General features: G+C 32.7%; 1 protein-coding gene across 6 annotated transcripts in view; it reads left to right on the top strand.

Annotated features, from left to right (window-relative positions):
• The window catches only part of PGR (progesterone receptor), a 99,299-nt gene extending 81,715 nt beyond the window's left edge, over positions 1-17,584 (top strand). For all 6 annotated transcript variants that reach the window (XM_044666244.1, XM_044666243.1, XM_044666242.1 and 3 more), the window contains 4 exons: positions 9,059-9,203; positions 11,575-11,705; positions 16,506-16,663; positions 17,071-17,584. In XM_044666244.1, the coding sequence (XP_044522179.1) occupies positions 9,059-9,203; positions 11,575-11,705; positions 16,506-16,663; positions 17,071-17,226 (590 nt within the window). In that variant the 3' untranslated portion in view covers positions 17,227-17,584. The remainder of the gene's footprint in view (positions 1-9,058; positions 9,204-11,574; positions 11,706-16,505; positions 16,664-17,070) is intronic.
• The last annotated feature ends 224 nt before the right edge of the window (positions 17,585-17,808 follow it).

Raw genomic sequence — 17,808 nt, 5'->3', positions numbered from 1 at the left:
AAATGGATATTATAATCACACTACTACCAACAATCTTTTTTCACACTGGGGAAGTGAAAAATACACCCCCCCCATTAAAAAATTCTGAAAAAATTGATCTCACTTAACATTTATCCAAGTCAATCAGTATTATTTTCTCCTTATTGACTTTTCTTTGACCCTTTTGCTCAAAAGACTATCTTCTAGATGGTCCATAGATTATATTATCTTGAAGTTTAAAAGTTTAGAATATGGCAGTATTCACATTTTTTTATTTATCTTGATTGAATGGCATGGAGCCATGTCAGATTCTAGGGCACATGGGTTCTATAGCACAAGAATTATATGACCTTAGAAAAATCATTTAATTTTTCTTTCTCAGTTTTCTCAGCGCTAAAGAGAAAATTTTATAACCTTCTCTACATATATGACAGTGTTGAGAAGACAAAATGAAATAATAGTTAGAAAATCTCATTAGTGTTTCATTAAAAACAACACTGGTCTCTTCCCATTGTAGTAAGATATTCTTCACAGTGGCCAATAAAAATCAACCAGGTAAATGGTTTCTGAGTCCCTTTTCCTTACCAGAGTAATACATGGATCCATAATGTTTGAGAGCTATTGCTGTGTCCAGAATCTGCATTCTCCTAAGTTATATTCAGCCTCCTTAATACTTAATGAGAACCTGCAACTTGGACCATCCATAGTATATCTTTTATGTCAACCTTCTGTCCCATTTCTTGGCCTGATTTTTAATTGCAATAAGATATATTTGAATTGTATATTTTATTTACGTGCACAAAATACAAACTTATAGTGGAATATATAATCATATGTGTGTGTGTGTGTGCATTTATACACACAGAGATATAACCACATGTGCATATGTATTTGTGTAACACTTCTGGGCACCTAGCACTCCCACTAGTGATTTGGGTCTCTAGAGGGTAGCTACTATTTTAAGGTTCAAGGACACCTTGTAAATTAATTTTCTTAAAACAATAACTTCAGCTTCTATATTTATGATGCCTGTTAACAGCTGTGTTAGTAGACAAAATTAGCTCAAAGCAGATGCTAAGATGGTATAATAATGAGTATCTGCAAAACTCTCCAATATTAAACTTAAATCACTGCCTCACAAAAATGTACATATTTACCTATGGAAAGAAAATTCAATGATAGTGGGACATCCATATAGGGAATCCATTTGGGCAAGGCAACTCAATTTTAGATCTGCAAAATCTTGATACTCTTTGACTCCTCATAGATTCTTTACAAAGCTCCCTTTCAGGTGTTTCATTTCTTTTTGGCAGTTTTCTTAGCCAGGCTCCCAGGCTATGCTTAAATTTTTAAGCTCTCTCTCAAATGCCAGAACTCTTGCTATGGACTCTGGAGTCCATAACCAGCTCTTGTCTTGGTGATAGAAACAATATTCCAAATGTGATATGACCAAGAAATTGGATTATCTTCCCATTCCTTTGATTGATGATCTCATAAACATGAATACTTCCTCTGATGGTTCTGGTCATAATCCATCTAGTTTCTCATTTATTACTTTTGTCTATGCCCTCTTATAAATATTCCAAGGCTAGAAGTCAAATATTCAGGGTACTTTGTTCTAGTGTAGGGCTTTTGGCATCATTTGAGCACCAGTAGAATATAAAGGCTATCCATTAATCTCTAAACTTTGGATTCATGACCAGTGCACCTCCTTTTCCATTCATACATCCCTATGTTAAGCCACTTCTGGTGTGCAATTATTCATAAGTGTTATGCTACACTTGGAATAGTGTATAGACAGTTATACTCTTTAAATAGTATTAAAGCAGACCTGAATTCAAATTCTATCTATAATATTTTCTAGTGACACGTTCTTGAGAAAACCACACTTCCTCAGTCCCACAGGACTCTCTTGGAGAAGATAAGTTGCACTAGTAGAGGATTCTAATATTGGGAATTCCCTACAGTGATGAAAGTCCAGAATCTGTCTTTGTCATCACACCCACCAAAAAAGCACAACCACATCCACACCTATCTTCATTGTCCATTTGATTACTTGCTTTTTTAATACTTTGGAGATTGTTCTATAGCACTATTCCCAGGCATAAACTTTTTTAAAGACTTAATTTTTTGACGAAGATAGGAGAAGAGCCAAGTTTTTCAAAGAGTATTTAATAGCAAACCACAAAATATAAAGCTATTAAATTAAAGCATAGATTCCCCTTGTGCATGTTGTTTGTTGACAAAAGAAATCAATTGATTTGGTACAGCATACTATGAAACAAAGTTTCTTCTATACAGATAATGAAAATTATACAGCATTCACTGAAAGGTGTAATTGCAGAAAGAAGTTGTTCAATAACATTATCAATATAAAAGTTAGATAAAAACAAGAAGTCTACTTGTAAATATTTTTGCCTCAGAAATTAAGAATAATAGAATTCAGATGAAAGAGTTTTTCCCTTTATAAGTGAGGTCCTGCAGATGTTCTAGGATGGAGGTACTATTCTACGTATTTCATCAAGTTCTGGAAAATTGAAATACCTCTTATGAAGAGATCCATAATCATTTGAAAAAGGTTGACCGAACTATCTACAGAGGAAAAAACAAGTGAATGAAGAGTGTTATGATCCAAAATAATATATAATTGGTTGAACAACCTGTAGTACTTTTACATAAAACAACTCTTGGACAGATATAGATTTTTTAATGATTTTGACTTGAATGAAAGAAAGCAGTTTGGATTACAGTATTTTATGTAGAAAATTACACAATATTTTAATGACTCCAAACTTCTCTCTGAAACTGAGGCCTTTCTTTCTTAAATCAATATTTGGAATACTTTGGTTCTCTTAATGCTGCCAAGTTAGCATAGTTTTAGGACTATTTAATTGAACTAATGATTTATCAAAATCATAATCCACTGAAGGTTTCACATCCTTTTCATATGATCTAGGAGACTCTCTATCATCTTGTTCTTAAGAAGTTGATTTATTTTTAAAGAAAAGTATAGGATTTTACATATCTTTCCATTAAACTTCACTTGACTGATAACATCAGGCCATTGACAGTGGTATTGGGGATCTAGTAGTTTAACTAGCCCATAGTACACCAAACTTTATTGTGATGTCCCTCCATGCCTATGTCTGTCCATTTCATCTTTTCCTCTTTTGAGGCTTGCCAGTTACCACAGGAAAATTATCTTCTTCTCTCTTTGTGTATTTTTTCTCTCCATTTCTTTTGTGATCTATTAACTTGACCCAAGAACAGTTGATAGACATGAGTTGTACTAGTGATGTCAAAGAAAGACAAAGGCAAAAGTTTTGCAGTAAAGCAGAACATAATCACTAAAATCAATTCCCAGAACCTGGGAACAGTCCTAAGAACATATTTCTTTATCATGATTGTCTTTATTACCAAACATCTCAACTTGTGATTTTCCTTCTGCTTGTAATAATATGCTGCTTATAGTATTCTCATCCTATCTATTAGGATTAGAACAAAAGAGGAAAAGAGAATCAATTTTCTTATAGTGTTTCATTACCAGTTCATTCCTTAAAATTGATATTAACATGGGCAGACATTAGGAAGAAAGAAATGAAGAGGTGAATCAAAAAATATGTGAGCTTGGAACAATGAAACCTACATCTTCAACCTTTGAGAACATAAATACTTAACCTTTTTTGTGTCTGAACCTTTTCTCACTTTGAGGAAGTCTATGGACTTCTTAAATAATAAATTTCATTTACAGTTTAGTGAAAATAAAGATGTAATTTTTTCCATCAAAAGTGCATGGACCCCTGAATTCCATCCATGGACTCCAAAAAAAACCCCATTTATTCTAGAACTAATTCATCTACGTTTAATTGAACCCCCTTTTGTTAAGCAGGAAGATAACATTTATTATTCCATTTTACTTCTTTGCTGATTTGTTAGTATAGCTTTCTGTTTTTCATTATAAAATATTTTGTGGGTTAAATAGACTTTTGTGAGATGTCTTAGGAATGTCTATTCACCATTTATAACAATGTTCCTGTCAAAATATGTCCTGAATTCCTACCAACCTATTAATGAACTTGAAATAAAATTCCATATTATGCTGAGAACTTTCTATAAGCAGGTAGTTTTATTTTAGTTAATAGTTTTCCAATATATTTCATTTCAGAAATACGAAGGCTTGTATATTGTTGTTCAGTCATGTCAAAGTCTTTTTTTGACCACATTCGGTGTTTTCTTGGCAAAGATATTGAAGTGGTTTGCAATTCCTTCTCCAGCTCATTTTGCAGATAATAAAACTGAGGCAAAAATGGTTAAGTGACTTTCTCAGGGCTTATAAGTGTCTGAGGCTAGATTTGAACTCAGAAAGAGTCATCTTCCTCACTCTATGCCAGGTATTCTATCCACTGTGCCACTTAAGCTCATATAGTTTTATCAAAAATTCAAGTTATTGCCATTTGTTGTTGAGTATTATTTATTTCTATATGGGTTTTTTCATTTGGAATGGTTGAATACATGATGTAACATGAAAAACAGAATTATGAATCCAGTTTTTCCCCAGTTCTATGATTCCATATCCATTTTCTTCATACTCAATGAGAGTTTTTTTTCTCAAATATGTATATTGATTGCCCACACCTCTCTTCTTGATTATCTCTTAAGTAAACTAGATTCAATTCTCAGTCTTTTCCCTATACTTTATCTCATTTTCTGTCATTAAAATGAAACAACAGTATCATTTAAGGTATGCTTTCCAATGCCTCTATGATAGTTTTTCTTTCAAATAAAAATTTTTTAAAACAAAATAGTACCAAAAAATAATACCTCAAGTCTCTGCTCAAAGTTCCTTAAAATTCTGCCAGAAAAAAGTAGAGTATTCAATTAAGCTGATAGAAATTACAGAGAATCCTACTTGGAATAGAAATGGAAGTTTAACATATGTTTTTCTTACCTCTCTCAGAAATATTTGTCCCAATATTGTAGTCAAAGAAAGCAAATTTTTTTGATAATACCTTACATTACTGAAAGTAATTTCCTTGTCCCTGATAGACTTTAAAATTTTTTCCAACATGTATTTTGATTTTTTGTGCTTCTTTATTTTGCTACTGTTTTAATTCATGTATGACAGTATCAAGAGCCAAAATTTTGACAATCATGACAATAGTAATGTTATTTATTGTTATCATCATTATTATTATTCCTTTAAAATCTACTTCTTTATTAGAGCTCAGCTATTGTTTTAATTTGTAACAATTAAACATCATATGAGATCCTTTCAATAATTGGTCAAGTATTCATATATTGAGTATCTTCACATATTCTATTCACATCCAGGGAATTTTCATGGCAAAGATACTGGACTTGTTTACCACTTCCTTCTCCAGGGGATTGCCTCCTGTCAGAACTTTCTACAGTGATCAATTTGGGGTAACCCTGCAAAGCATCATTTATAGTTTCATTGAACTACACAAGTCTCTCGACTACAACAAGGCAGTGATTGGAAAAGTATGGCAAGGCTATATGCGATTACCTTGCTTATTTAACTTATATGCAGAATACATAATGAGAAATACCAGACTGGACAAATCACCAGAATTAAGGTTGCCAGGAGAAATAGCAACAATCTCAGATATACAATCAACTCTAATTGCATAAAGGGAAGAAGAGTTTAAAAGCTTTTTGATGAGGTTGAAAGAGGAGAGTTATCTTGAAGATTGACATAAAAAACCCCCAAGATCTTGGCAACTTGTCCCACCACTATTGGCAAATTGAAGGAGAAGAAATGGAAACAGTGCCTATTTGATATTCTCAGACTTGAAGATCACTACATATGGTCACTGCAGTCATGAAATTAAATGATGCCTTTTTCCTTAGAAGAAAAAAACTATAGAAAATCTGAGCAATATACTTAAAAAAAGAGAGATCAGCTTGCTGACAAAAATTCATATAGTCAAAGCTATGGCTTTTCCAGTAATAATATATCAAAGTGAGAGTTGAACTATAATGAAAACTGAGCACTATTGAATCAAAGCTTATGAATTATGGTGTTGAGAAGTCTTTTGAGAGTCCCTTAGACAACAAGGAGATCAAATCAGTCAATGTTTAAGGAAATTAATTCAGACTATTCATTGGAAGGTCAAATACAGAAGATAAAGCTTATGTAATTTTAACACATAAATGAGAAGACAGGGCTCTTTGGAAAAGACTCTAATGTTCAGAAAGACTCAAGGCAAAAGGAAAAGGAGGAGGCAGGGAATGAAATGGTGTTATGGAAAGAACAAACATGGAGTTGGACAAAATTTGGGAGACAGTGGAAGCTAGAAGGGCTTGACAAGCTGTTTTCCATGGAATCACAAAGGGTCAAACATGACCGAATGACTGAACAACTGCAACAAAATTCATGTGCAGAATTTAATCTATATTACTGGACTTTGCTCAGCTTCTGGTTCCCCAGAAACAATTCACTTGTATAATCCAGATAACATCTCTATGAAAACAGTACTTAGACCACTGCTAATAGTAGTCCATATTTTCCTATATGTACCATATGATCATTAACATATAACCAAAGTACGCCTGAAGCAAAGAGTACTATAATCCCACTGTTTTCACCAAAGTTAAAAGAAACCACATTTCTTCACAGAGTTATTCTTTTAATGACATCATGACATTTTATATGCTTAAGACTAAACGATAGAGATGAGAAGGGGAAAATCTAGCAGGTCACAAGTTATCTTCAGAATTGCATCTTTTAAAGGTTTTTTTCTATAATCTTTGATATCGAGCTTCTTGTAACAATGTTCCTATCAGAAATTTAACAGGTCAAATTACTTATATGGAAAAGTTGTTTTTCTCTACTCATGGTTAAACAATGAGTAGCCACCAATCACCTTTCTACATGAAGTCTTTTAATTTTCAACATGATGTGAAATGTACCAAGTTTACCTAATCACTATCTTCAATCTGAATTTGATCTCAGTATTCCGTTCTTTGTGCAGACATATAATAATGTATGATATTGTAGTAAAAAAATGTACTGCTGTATTGAAATGTTGAAATCACTCTAGCACTGCCACAGTAAACACTGTAAAAGGTAAAGTAATTGTAGTAGTAGTAGTAGTAGTAGTAGTAGTAGTAGTAGTAGTAGTAGTAGTAGTAGTAGTAGTAGTAGTAGTAATTATTCCGTGTAATTCAAGATATATATAAACAACTGTTAATGATTTTACAGTTTTTTAAATTTAAGATGCTTCAACAAATTTTAGCTTTCTGCCATGTAGTAAAATTACTCTTATTTTAAATCTTGCAATAAAAATGAACAATATTTTTAATTCAGTAAAAGGTAGAGTATGTACACTAAAGGAAGTGACTTGACAAAAGTTTAAAAGTTGATGATATAGGGGGCAGCTGGGTAGCTCAGTGGAGTGAGAGTCAGGCCTAGAGACGGGAGGTCCTAGGTTCAAACCCGGCCTCAGCCACTTCCCAGCTGTGTGACCCTGGGCAAGTCACTTGACCCCCATTGCCCACCCTTACCACTCTTCCACCTATGAGACAATACACCGAAGTACAAGGGTTTAAAAAAAAAAAAAAAAGTTGATGATATATAGCTTCAGTAATTGAAGGATTTTAAATTTTAACTGATTACCATTAAAAAGATATTCCTTAACACAATAAAACAAAAACATATGATAAATATCATGTAGATAGTTTAAAATTATGAAATTGTATGTCATAGGAAGCATTTTAGGCTTATATTTAATATTCCTATGACATATTAAAATGCTATTGATAGCTAGAAGCATTTTAACAATAAATTTGTTTCTGGAGATATCATCAGACATTTTATATTTAATGATCTTCTTATTCAAATCTCACTTTTATAATATGATATATAAACAACCAGTAAGGGAAGTAGCATGGTAGAGGTTTTTTTTTTAATTTTTTTTTAAACCCTTGTACTTCGGTGTATTGTCTCATAGGTGGAAGATTGGTAAGGGTGGGCAATGGGGGTCAAGTGACCTGCCCAGGGTCACACAGCTGGGAAGTGGCTGAGGCCGGGTTTGAACCTAGGACCTCCTGTCTCTAGGCCTGACTCTCACTCCACTGAGCTACCCAGCTGCCCATGGTAGAGTTTTTAAAAAAAAGTTTTTTATGAAGAAAACCTGAGTTCAAATACTGACTCAATTTTCTTCTAATTTTGTAATATTGGAAATTACTTCATCTGCATAGGCATTAGTTTTGTGAAGATCCACTATACAAAAATCCAAAATTTCAAAGCAAATTAATAGTTCATAAGCAACTTTTTAAAAAATGCATGACAAAACATTTTAAGCACCAGCTTCACTACAGTGATATGAAATCATGCCCTTAATATATGAACTTACTTGGGCTTGAGTGTAGTATAAAGGAAGAGTCAAAGAAATGACCACTTTCATGAACTGAAAATTTTTGCTAGTTTCTTTGGGAATTTACTCTTATCTTCTATCTTTTTAAAATTTTTTCTTTATGTCCCAATTTCTTCCCTTCTAACCTCAATCAAAACACATGTACAAATAAATCCAATGCTACATTCTTGTATGCCCCTCCTCTAAAATCAGGAGATATTTAAAATTTATGGGAAGGAACTAATAGCTGTTTTCTGGAGTTCTCCAAAACTTGACATTTCAAAGGTCATCAAAAAATGAGTTATCCTTTTTTATTAAGAGATAGTATTTGTGGGGTTATTGGTTGTAGTTTTTTGTTTTTCTAAATTTTTTTGAACACTTGCAACAAGTCACTTGTAAATAGATTTGAACTTTGAGTTTGAATAAAGTAGTTATATTAGTAATTTCAAAAAATGTCAGTTAACATACAAATGTAAAATCTCAATGTCCAATTTAAAATTACTTCTGTCATTTATTTATTTATTTTTCACATGGGTTTATTAGCAATTGGTATTCAGCATTGTAACATCAAAGTTTCTGAAATTAGATTGATAACATTTTACTACTATATAACTCATATAACTTAACAAGAACTCAAAGTGTTTTTTAAATTCAAAATGAAATAACTTTTGACCTATTTTAATTTTGCATTTAATTTCTAGGGTTCCGTAACTTACACATTGATGATCAAATAACTCTCATCCAATATTCTTGGATGAGCCTAATGGTGTTTGGATTGGGGTGGAGATCATATAAACATGTCAGTGGTCAAATGCTGTATTTTGCACCTGATCTGATATTTAATGAGTAAGTATAGCTCATTGCCTGTTAAAATTGTTTGAAATTATTAAAATTTTTTACTAAATAATATTTATTCCAGTTATCACAAATATAAAAGGATGCTTTTCAAGAAGAAAATTTGAATTACATTATGTCATTTTATTTATAATATGATGACCAGGATTTATTCTTTTCCTGTTATATCTATTTTAAGTAACTTTCTCAATTAAAAGTATTTTAAATATAATTAAATATAAGTGTTAAAGACATAAATCTAGTTACATAGTTTTCATAAAGTTAGTAACTTGATACTCCCAGAGAGAAGATACCAAGAGAACTTTATCTTTTTAAAAGTTATAATACATTCAACACGAAAAGATTTTTTTTTACTGGAAAGATTAGACTAAAAATTTGAGAAAAAGAATAACTAAGCTAATTTAATAATATTTAAAATTTTGTAATGTTCTTTGTGTCTACCATGAAGAAAAATCTTTTCAAAAAATAGTTATAATTTATGACAAATTATAATGGCCAATTTAATCCTGCTTGTTTCATGTGTTAATAATAACCTTTAAAACTAATAATTGTTAATGTTCTTAAAAGTTTTAAGGTTTGCAAAGTGCTTTACATGCATTACCTTATTTGAACTTTACAACACTATGAGGTAGATCCTATTATTATGACCATTTTACAGATGAGGAAATTTAATCTGAGAGAAGTTGTGATTTTGCCTCGAATTATGTTGCTAGGAAGTATCCAAAACAGGATTTAAATTCATCTTCCTGAGTACACAATAAGTGCTATAAGATTGGCCAATATAATAGTAAAGGAAAATAATAAATGTTGGAGGGGATGTGGTAAAATTGGGATACTAATACATTGCTGGTGGAGTTGTGAATTGATCCAACCATTCTGGAAGGCAATTTGGAATTATGCACAAAAGGATTTAAAAGACTTCATGCCCTTTGATCCATCTGTACAACTACTGGGTTTGTACCCCAAAGAGATAATAATGAACAATGTACAAAAAAATATTTATAGCTGCGGTTTTTGTGGTTGCAAAATAATTTGTAAAGGAGGGAGTGTCTGAACAAATTTTGATATCTGGTGGTGATAGAATACTCTTGTGCTGTAAGGAATAATGAACTGGTGGATTTCTCTATGAACTGGAAGAACCTCCATGAACTGCAAAGGGAAATGAGCAGAACCAGGAGAACATTATACATCGAAACTACAACACTGTGGCACACTCTAATGTAACAGATTTTTCTACTAGGAGCAATGGAATGATCCAGGACAATCCAGAGAGACTTATGAGAAAGAATGCTATCCACATCCAGAGAAAGAACTGTGAGAGTAGAAATGCAGAAGAAAAACATATGACTTATCACGTGGTTCTATGGGTATATGATTGGGGTTTTTTGTTTTAAAAGATCCCTCTATTATGAATATGAATAATATAGAAATAAGTTTTGAGCAATAATATATATAAAACCCAGTGAAATTGCTCATCAGCTCCAGGATGGGGGAGGGAAGAGAGTAGGGAGAGAATATGTCATGTAAACATGAAAAATATTTTAAATCAATAAATTAATAAATTTATTTTAAAAAATAAAATAAGGAAGCTATACACACAATAAGTGCTATACTATCTAGATATCAAAAATAATTTTAAAAAAACAAAGTAAAATTCCATAAATTTCAGAATTTTTATTTTATCTTATAAATTATTTTAAATGTATTCTTCTCTGCCAATTCAATTTTCTGTGTGCTCTCATATTATGCATTTCCCCCAACAAAATTATGAAGCTAATTTTTGTAAATCAAATTGCATTACAAACTTGGATATCTAAGATCATTGCAACTTGTAACTGCAGATCCCATCTTGAAAACCATCTTACTACAAATGCTTCTATTGTACCCCTCAAACCATAGTAATTTTTCTATTTATAAGCATATCTTGCTTCTTTATAGTTATTGGAATTTTTCCACTTCTCTTTTGGTCTTTGTATTTTAAAATATGATTCAATCTGACATATAATTGCTGCCTTTTCTAATGCTTCCTGTCTGCCTGACTACCTTTGCAAAAATTGTTCTTCTGTACTAACATTTCCTAATTTTCTAGTAAGTTTTACTCCAGTATGAAACCCCTCATCATCAAAGCTTTAGGTAAAATAAAATACATTATTTCCCTGCTTTATGAAACATGTTTCTGTTGCATGAAAATTCCAAATATTCAATTTATTTGTAAATGAAAGAACTCTATGCAAAAATGGGCAAAGTTGTTGAGTAGTATCTCATTTTCTGTTAAAATAATAATGTTCGGTTTCCTGAGATACTTTATTGTGTTTTCTGCTGTTTCATCTATTTTTCTGTTATTTTTCTTTTGTGACACAAGACAGCGAATGAAAGAATCATCATTCTATTCCTTATGCCTTACCATGTGGCAGATCCCACAGGAGTTTGTCAAGCTTCAAGTTACCCATGAAGAGTTCCTCTGTATGAAAGTATTACTGCTTCTTAATACAAGTGAGTAATTAACCCTTCTCTTAGATTCATTCATTCTTATAATATAAGATAATATTAGATTTATTTGATGCATAGAGATTATTTATAGCATGTCTAAAGAGAAAAAGCACCCAAGAATAGGAGTATTACCTTCACACCTTCACAATTTTAATTCTGTTAAACAAATATAAATTTGATGTAGGCCAGGCATTGTTCAAGGCACTGGAGAAACACAGTCAAAAGGAAAGTCTCCACCTTTAAGGAACTTATAGAAAATACCAAAAAGGAGCACCATTCTTACAAATACAAGGTAATTTGAGATGGGAGAGCTGAAGGGGAAATCACTTAAATTGGGGAAAACCTAATATAAGAAATGGCATTTAAGTTGAACCTTGAAGAGAACTTAAGGATTTCATAAGGGAGAACATTCAAGTCCTGGAAAATAACCTGTGAAAATGCATAGATAAGGCAGAGCTAAGATGGAGACGTAGCACAAAGCAGTACAAGAAGTTCTGTACCGCCCCAGTTCCTATCAAAAAAAGCCTCCACACATGTCTTAAAAAATATTGGACTAAATCCTAATGAGGAAATTGAAAGAAAAAGTAATATTCAATCATTTTTTCTAGTGCAGGTCAGTATAGGGTATAGATCCAGAGCATTGTGGACATTGGCAACAGTGTTAGCCAAGAACTCACCAAGAATATTGCACTCCCAGCACCCAAAAAGAGGCTGTACACCAGAGCAAGGGATGTTCTCAGACCCCAAAAGTTTCCAGCAGGATTGGGTGCCAACTGGCAGAGTTGTTGCCCATTACCAGTTCTTTATTACAGATCCAGAGCTGATTGAGGAAAGTCCTATGCCTACCAATGCCTACCATTGGCATTCCTGAGAAAACAGCAATCATAAGCCCTAGAATATATATATGGAAAGGGAAGCAAGTTCAAAAACAGCTCACATGTCTCAGATGCCAGGACCAGATCTAGGCTTGGTTTCAGCTTCCATTCCATTCTAAAGCCTGTAGAATAATAACTATGACAGGAGTTCCAAGAAGAGTATGCAGTTCTGGCTCTGAGCTAACAGAATTTGTCATCTGGCTTATTGTTAGCTGAGTCTAGTATCAGTCCACTGTTGCTCAGATCATTTTGTAAATATTGTAAGTTTACAGGTTCTGAATATGAGCTGTCCCTAAGATCCTTCAGTAACAAAACAATACCCAGAAAAAAATGCTGCAATAAGACTGCTTCAGACTTTCCTTCCAGAAGTGTTCAGAGTCTAGCACTAACATCAAGTTGAAGTCAGGAAATAAGCTAAAAGAATGAGCAAATTAAAAAAAACTGTTATGATAAAGACACAAACCCAGAAGAAATGAATGACTCCAAAATATCTATAAGCAAAGTTTCAAAGCAAAACACAGCTTGGGTACAGATTGAACCAGAATTCCTGGTAGAAATAATAAAGTTTTTTTAAAAAGTTAAAATGTTTTTATAATAAGATGAGAATGCTAAAGGGAAAAATTTGAAAAGAAATGAGAACTGTTGAAGAAAGAATTACAAAAGGAATAAAAAACAACACAAAAGGTACAAAACATTAGCCAAGCAACAAATTCCCTAAAATTTAGAATGGACCAAATAGAATCCCATGACTCCAGGAGACATAAAAAAAATTTAAAAATTGAAAAGATAGAGAGAATTATAAAATTATCTCATAGTAAAAAGAATTAACTTGGAAAATAGATCAAGGGGGGGAAATTAAGAATCCACAAACTACCTGAAAACCATGAACCAAAAAAAGGACCAAGGAATTTTGTTTCAATAAATCTTTTTTTTAACCCTTGTACTTCGGTGTATTGTCTCATAGGTGGAAGAGTGGTAAGGGTGGGCAATGGGGGTCAAGTGACTTGCCCAGGGTCACACAGCTGGGAAATGGCTGAGGCCGGGTTTGAACCTAGGACCTCCTGTCTCTAGGCCTGACTCTCACTCCACTGAGCTATCCAGCTGCCCCTCAATAAATCTTAAAATAAACCTGCTAAGGTTTCTTAGAACCAGAGGGCAAAGTAGACATAGAAAAATCTACTAGTTACCCACTGAAAGTGGTAACAAATTAAACTACCAGGAACATGATAACCCAAGTCCAAGTCCATCGAGGTCAAAAAAGAATATGGCAAGTTGTCAGAAAGAAAGAATTCAAGTACCACAGAACCACAATCAGGATCATACACTACTTGGTAGCTGTCTCATGAAGGTGCCGGGAGGTTGGAATATGATATTCCAGAAGGGAAAGGATATAGGTTTACAGACAAGAATAATTAACTCATGAAAACTGAGTATAATCCTACATGGGAAAAGTAGACCTTCAGTGAAATAGAAGACTTATAAGCATTTCTAATAAAAAGTCCAAAGCTGCCTTTCACTCAGCAGGGAAATAGGAGGAAAAGAGAACAAGGGTGAAGGGAAGAAGGATAGATTAATGGTGGTCAACAGAATTAGTTCTAAGAAAAATAAATTATAAGGATAATCAAAAATATTTAATAAAAATATTTAAGCCCTTTTAAAACCTGTATGTACTTTTTTAATTAATAGAATTTATTTACAAATGTCTCAATCCTTCCCTCCCCTTCCCACATCATAGATGACAAGCATTTATTAATTGCTGACTATGACTATGTACTAGGAGTATGGAGGCTGTGATGCAAATGCAAACAAAAAAGAAAAACAGCTTCTTCCCTCAGGGAGCTTTCATTCTAATGGGGAAAGACAACAAATAAAAGAGGAGTTGAAAGGAAGAAATCACTGTGGGGAACTTTGTGGCTAACGTCAGAGAATGAAATATGACTGGTCTGGGTACCTTACCCAAAATGGAAGTTCTGGGACAAAATCACCAGTTAGAGAAGGATCCTGTAGGAGTGGAATCAGAAGGCAGCTCAGACAGGATGGCATAGTCCAGAAGATCAGGGATAGCTAATCAACTAAACTCAATCGAATTGAAAGAGATAAAGGCCTAATCTTGGGAAATTGCAGGAAAAATAAGAAAGAGGAGCTAGACATGAGAGATGTTGATGGAATCAGAAAGAAGTTTATAGAGATTTGTCAGAAAGTAATTGGTTACCAGATGGTGAATTTTTATGACCTTGAAAGCTAAGTACTACATTTTAGGTATAAAGTGGATTTCAATCTTTTATCAATTAATATTATGAGACCAATGAAATCAAGAGTCACTTGAGATATTGAAGTAATCAATACCCATTTATCACCCTATGTCTGATCCATCCATCATTTTTGACCTCAAACAATTTCTTTTCTAATATTTTCAAGTTTTGAAGTTTAAATTGAGAGACAACACTCTAGTAGAAGAGTAGAAGGGGCATAATAGATTTGGAACAAAGAAATAAGACAACAGTTTAGATATACTTTCACTTCCATGACATCATAAAGATTCTCACCAGTTATATAACAGAAATGCTCCTAGGCATTAGGTACCTCTCTACTATAGTTATCTGCATCATTTCTTAAAGGGTTCTTCTCTGCCTTAACTGAATTTCACATGGAATGCAGCAATTGTTTTCACTGTTGACACAAGACTCAAAGGTATATATATCCTGGTGCCATCTTAAAATCCTTCCTGCTGTCACAGTTAGTGGGTATCTATGTGCCATTATGGAATACATTGTATCTCATTACCATTAAGATTATGGAATATTTGAGCTGAAGTAAACCAAAACCAGATTTTTTAAAAGAACTTCCAGTCCTTCAATTGCTAAAAGAGAATAGAGTGGAGGACTTCTCACACATACATATGAGATTAGTGTCTTTTTACAATATATTTTAAATTTATTTCACTTAATAAAAGAGATTGCTAAAGAGTTAATTATTCTAATAGCAATATTATAAAATGGTTTATCATAATACTTCCTAAGTGTTGAGTAGTTTCTTGTTTTCCTACAGTTATTATGAGGGTCAATATTACTTTCCACTTTTTAGATAACATTAGAGGTTATGCATTTGCCTGAAACTAGCTATCTTAGCTTTATTTATTAAGGACACTATTTTGATACATCTTGGTTCACACCTAGAATTTACCACTAATTGTGGGTTTAATGAGTATATTTATCATATGCAAGTGAAAAAATTAACAGGTTGTAAGAATAAATATTCTGTATTACAGGGGCAGCTGGGTAGCTTAGTGGATTGAGAGCCAGGCCTAGAAACAGGAGGTCCTAGGTTCAAATTTGGCTTCAGACACTTCTCAGCTGTATGACCCTGGGCAAGTCACTTGACCCCCATTGCCTGGCCCTTACCACTCTTCTGCCTTGAAGCCAATACACAGTATTGACTCCAAGACGGAAGGTAAGGGTTTTTAAAAAAATTCTATATTATGTTTCAATGGCCATGTATCAAAATAAGACCAAATATATGAAAATTTGTCATCAAGCATAGGCTTGACATGTTGATTTTTTGTCTATCATTTTTCAGAATATACATAGAGTATATATTCATAAAATTAGATATTAAGAGGTGATCTTTTATGACAAAGTTGATACTTAAAATGATTGAATTTAGACTTTTATTGAAAAATTGAAGCCATGTGAGCTTTTTTTTACTTGCCTAGACAATCCAGTGAACCAAAGAAGCTTGCATCTGTCCTCATACTTCCATGTAACATAATCATTACTATTTAGTTGGAATCTATATATAGTCAAATAGCCAAAGAAAAGCAAATCATGATTGGATTATTTAGGGAATTATCTATACCTGTATCAAAAAATTTCTAATATACTATTTTTTCCAGGAAATGTTACCCATAATAATAACGATCTTCTTTTAGTTCCTTTGGAAGGGCTGAGAAGTCAGAACCAGTTTGATGAGATGAGATCAAGCTACATTAGAGAGCTCATCAAGGCAATTGGTTTGAGACAGAAAGGAGTTGTGGCTAGCTCACAGCGTTTCTATCAACTTACAAGATTTATGGATTCTTTGCATGATGTAAGTATTTCCTTTTCTCATTACCAGTAGTTGACTCCTACATACTTTTTTTTTTAGTTATTCAAACTTAAATTTAATTTTGTATCATTCCTCCAAAGTTTGTAAGTATAAATATTGCAAAAATTATATTTATTTCTACCATCTTGCTTTACAAGTGCTTATACGATTTATTTGTAATAGGCATGATCAAACTATTCTTTTTAAAATCTTTATGTAAAGATTCACATATTACAGGGGGAATTTTCCTTTTTGACTCAGAGAAAAAATTTGTTACTAGTTACCTAACATGCTTCTCAAGTATTCTAGCCTGTTAATAGAATATTGTGCTTTAAAAAAAAGAGATACTGGAATTTAATATGTTGTATCTTTTTCTTATGTGTTTCTTACCTATTTGTCAAACAAAACAGCTTGTGAAACAGCTTCATCTATACTGCTTGAACACATTTATCCAGTCCCGGGCATTGAGTGTTGAATTTCCAGAAATGATGTCTGAAGTGATTGCTGCACAGTTACCCAAGATCCTTGCAGGGATGGTGAAACCTCTTCTCTTTCATAAAAAATGAATGTTGATTTTTTTCTTCTTAAAAATGGATTGTATTTTGTGGAATTTTTGCTTTGTTTTGGTCAAAATTTGGTGTCTTAAAAATTTTAAATATTCTGCTAAATGCCTTATACTTGTAATATAACATGCAGAGTAAATTTAAGAGAGATATTGTGGAACACAAATGAATTTCCTTTATAAAACATAATTAGCATTTTGTAAGTGTTTCGTGTACTCATATTTTCTTTAAGAATTCACAAGATTGGAAAAGTACTTTAAATTAAATGTTAAACTGAACATAATCTGCATTTTATTTCATAGAATTTAAAGAGAACTATTTCCCTATTATACCTAACAAACCTTCATCTTAAAAGACAAATGTACAGAAAATAAAATGTTCATTGCACACTTTGCTTCTAGTTATCTCTTTTTAAAATTCCTACTACTTGTTTAACTGCAGGTGCAGAAAGAGTTGTTCTGCCCTATTAGCCTTCTCAAACTGAGGAGGCATAAATCCTGATGATAATATGGGTGTGTATACACATATACATATACCTATATTTACATATATATATATACATACATATATATTTACACAGATATA

Source organism: Gracilinanus agilis, chromosome 3 (assembly GCF_016433145.1).
Source record: "Gracilinanus agilis isolate LMUSP501 chromosome 3, AgileGrace, whole genome shotgun sequence".
Classification (NCBI taxonomy): Eukaryota; Metazoa; Chordata; class Mammalia; order Didelphimorphia; family Didelphidae; genus Gracilinanus; species Gracilinanus agilis.
Note: the sequence above shows the minus strand (reverse complement) of the source record. Positions and strands in the feature narration are given on the sequence as shown.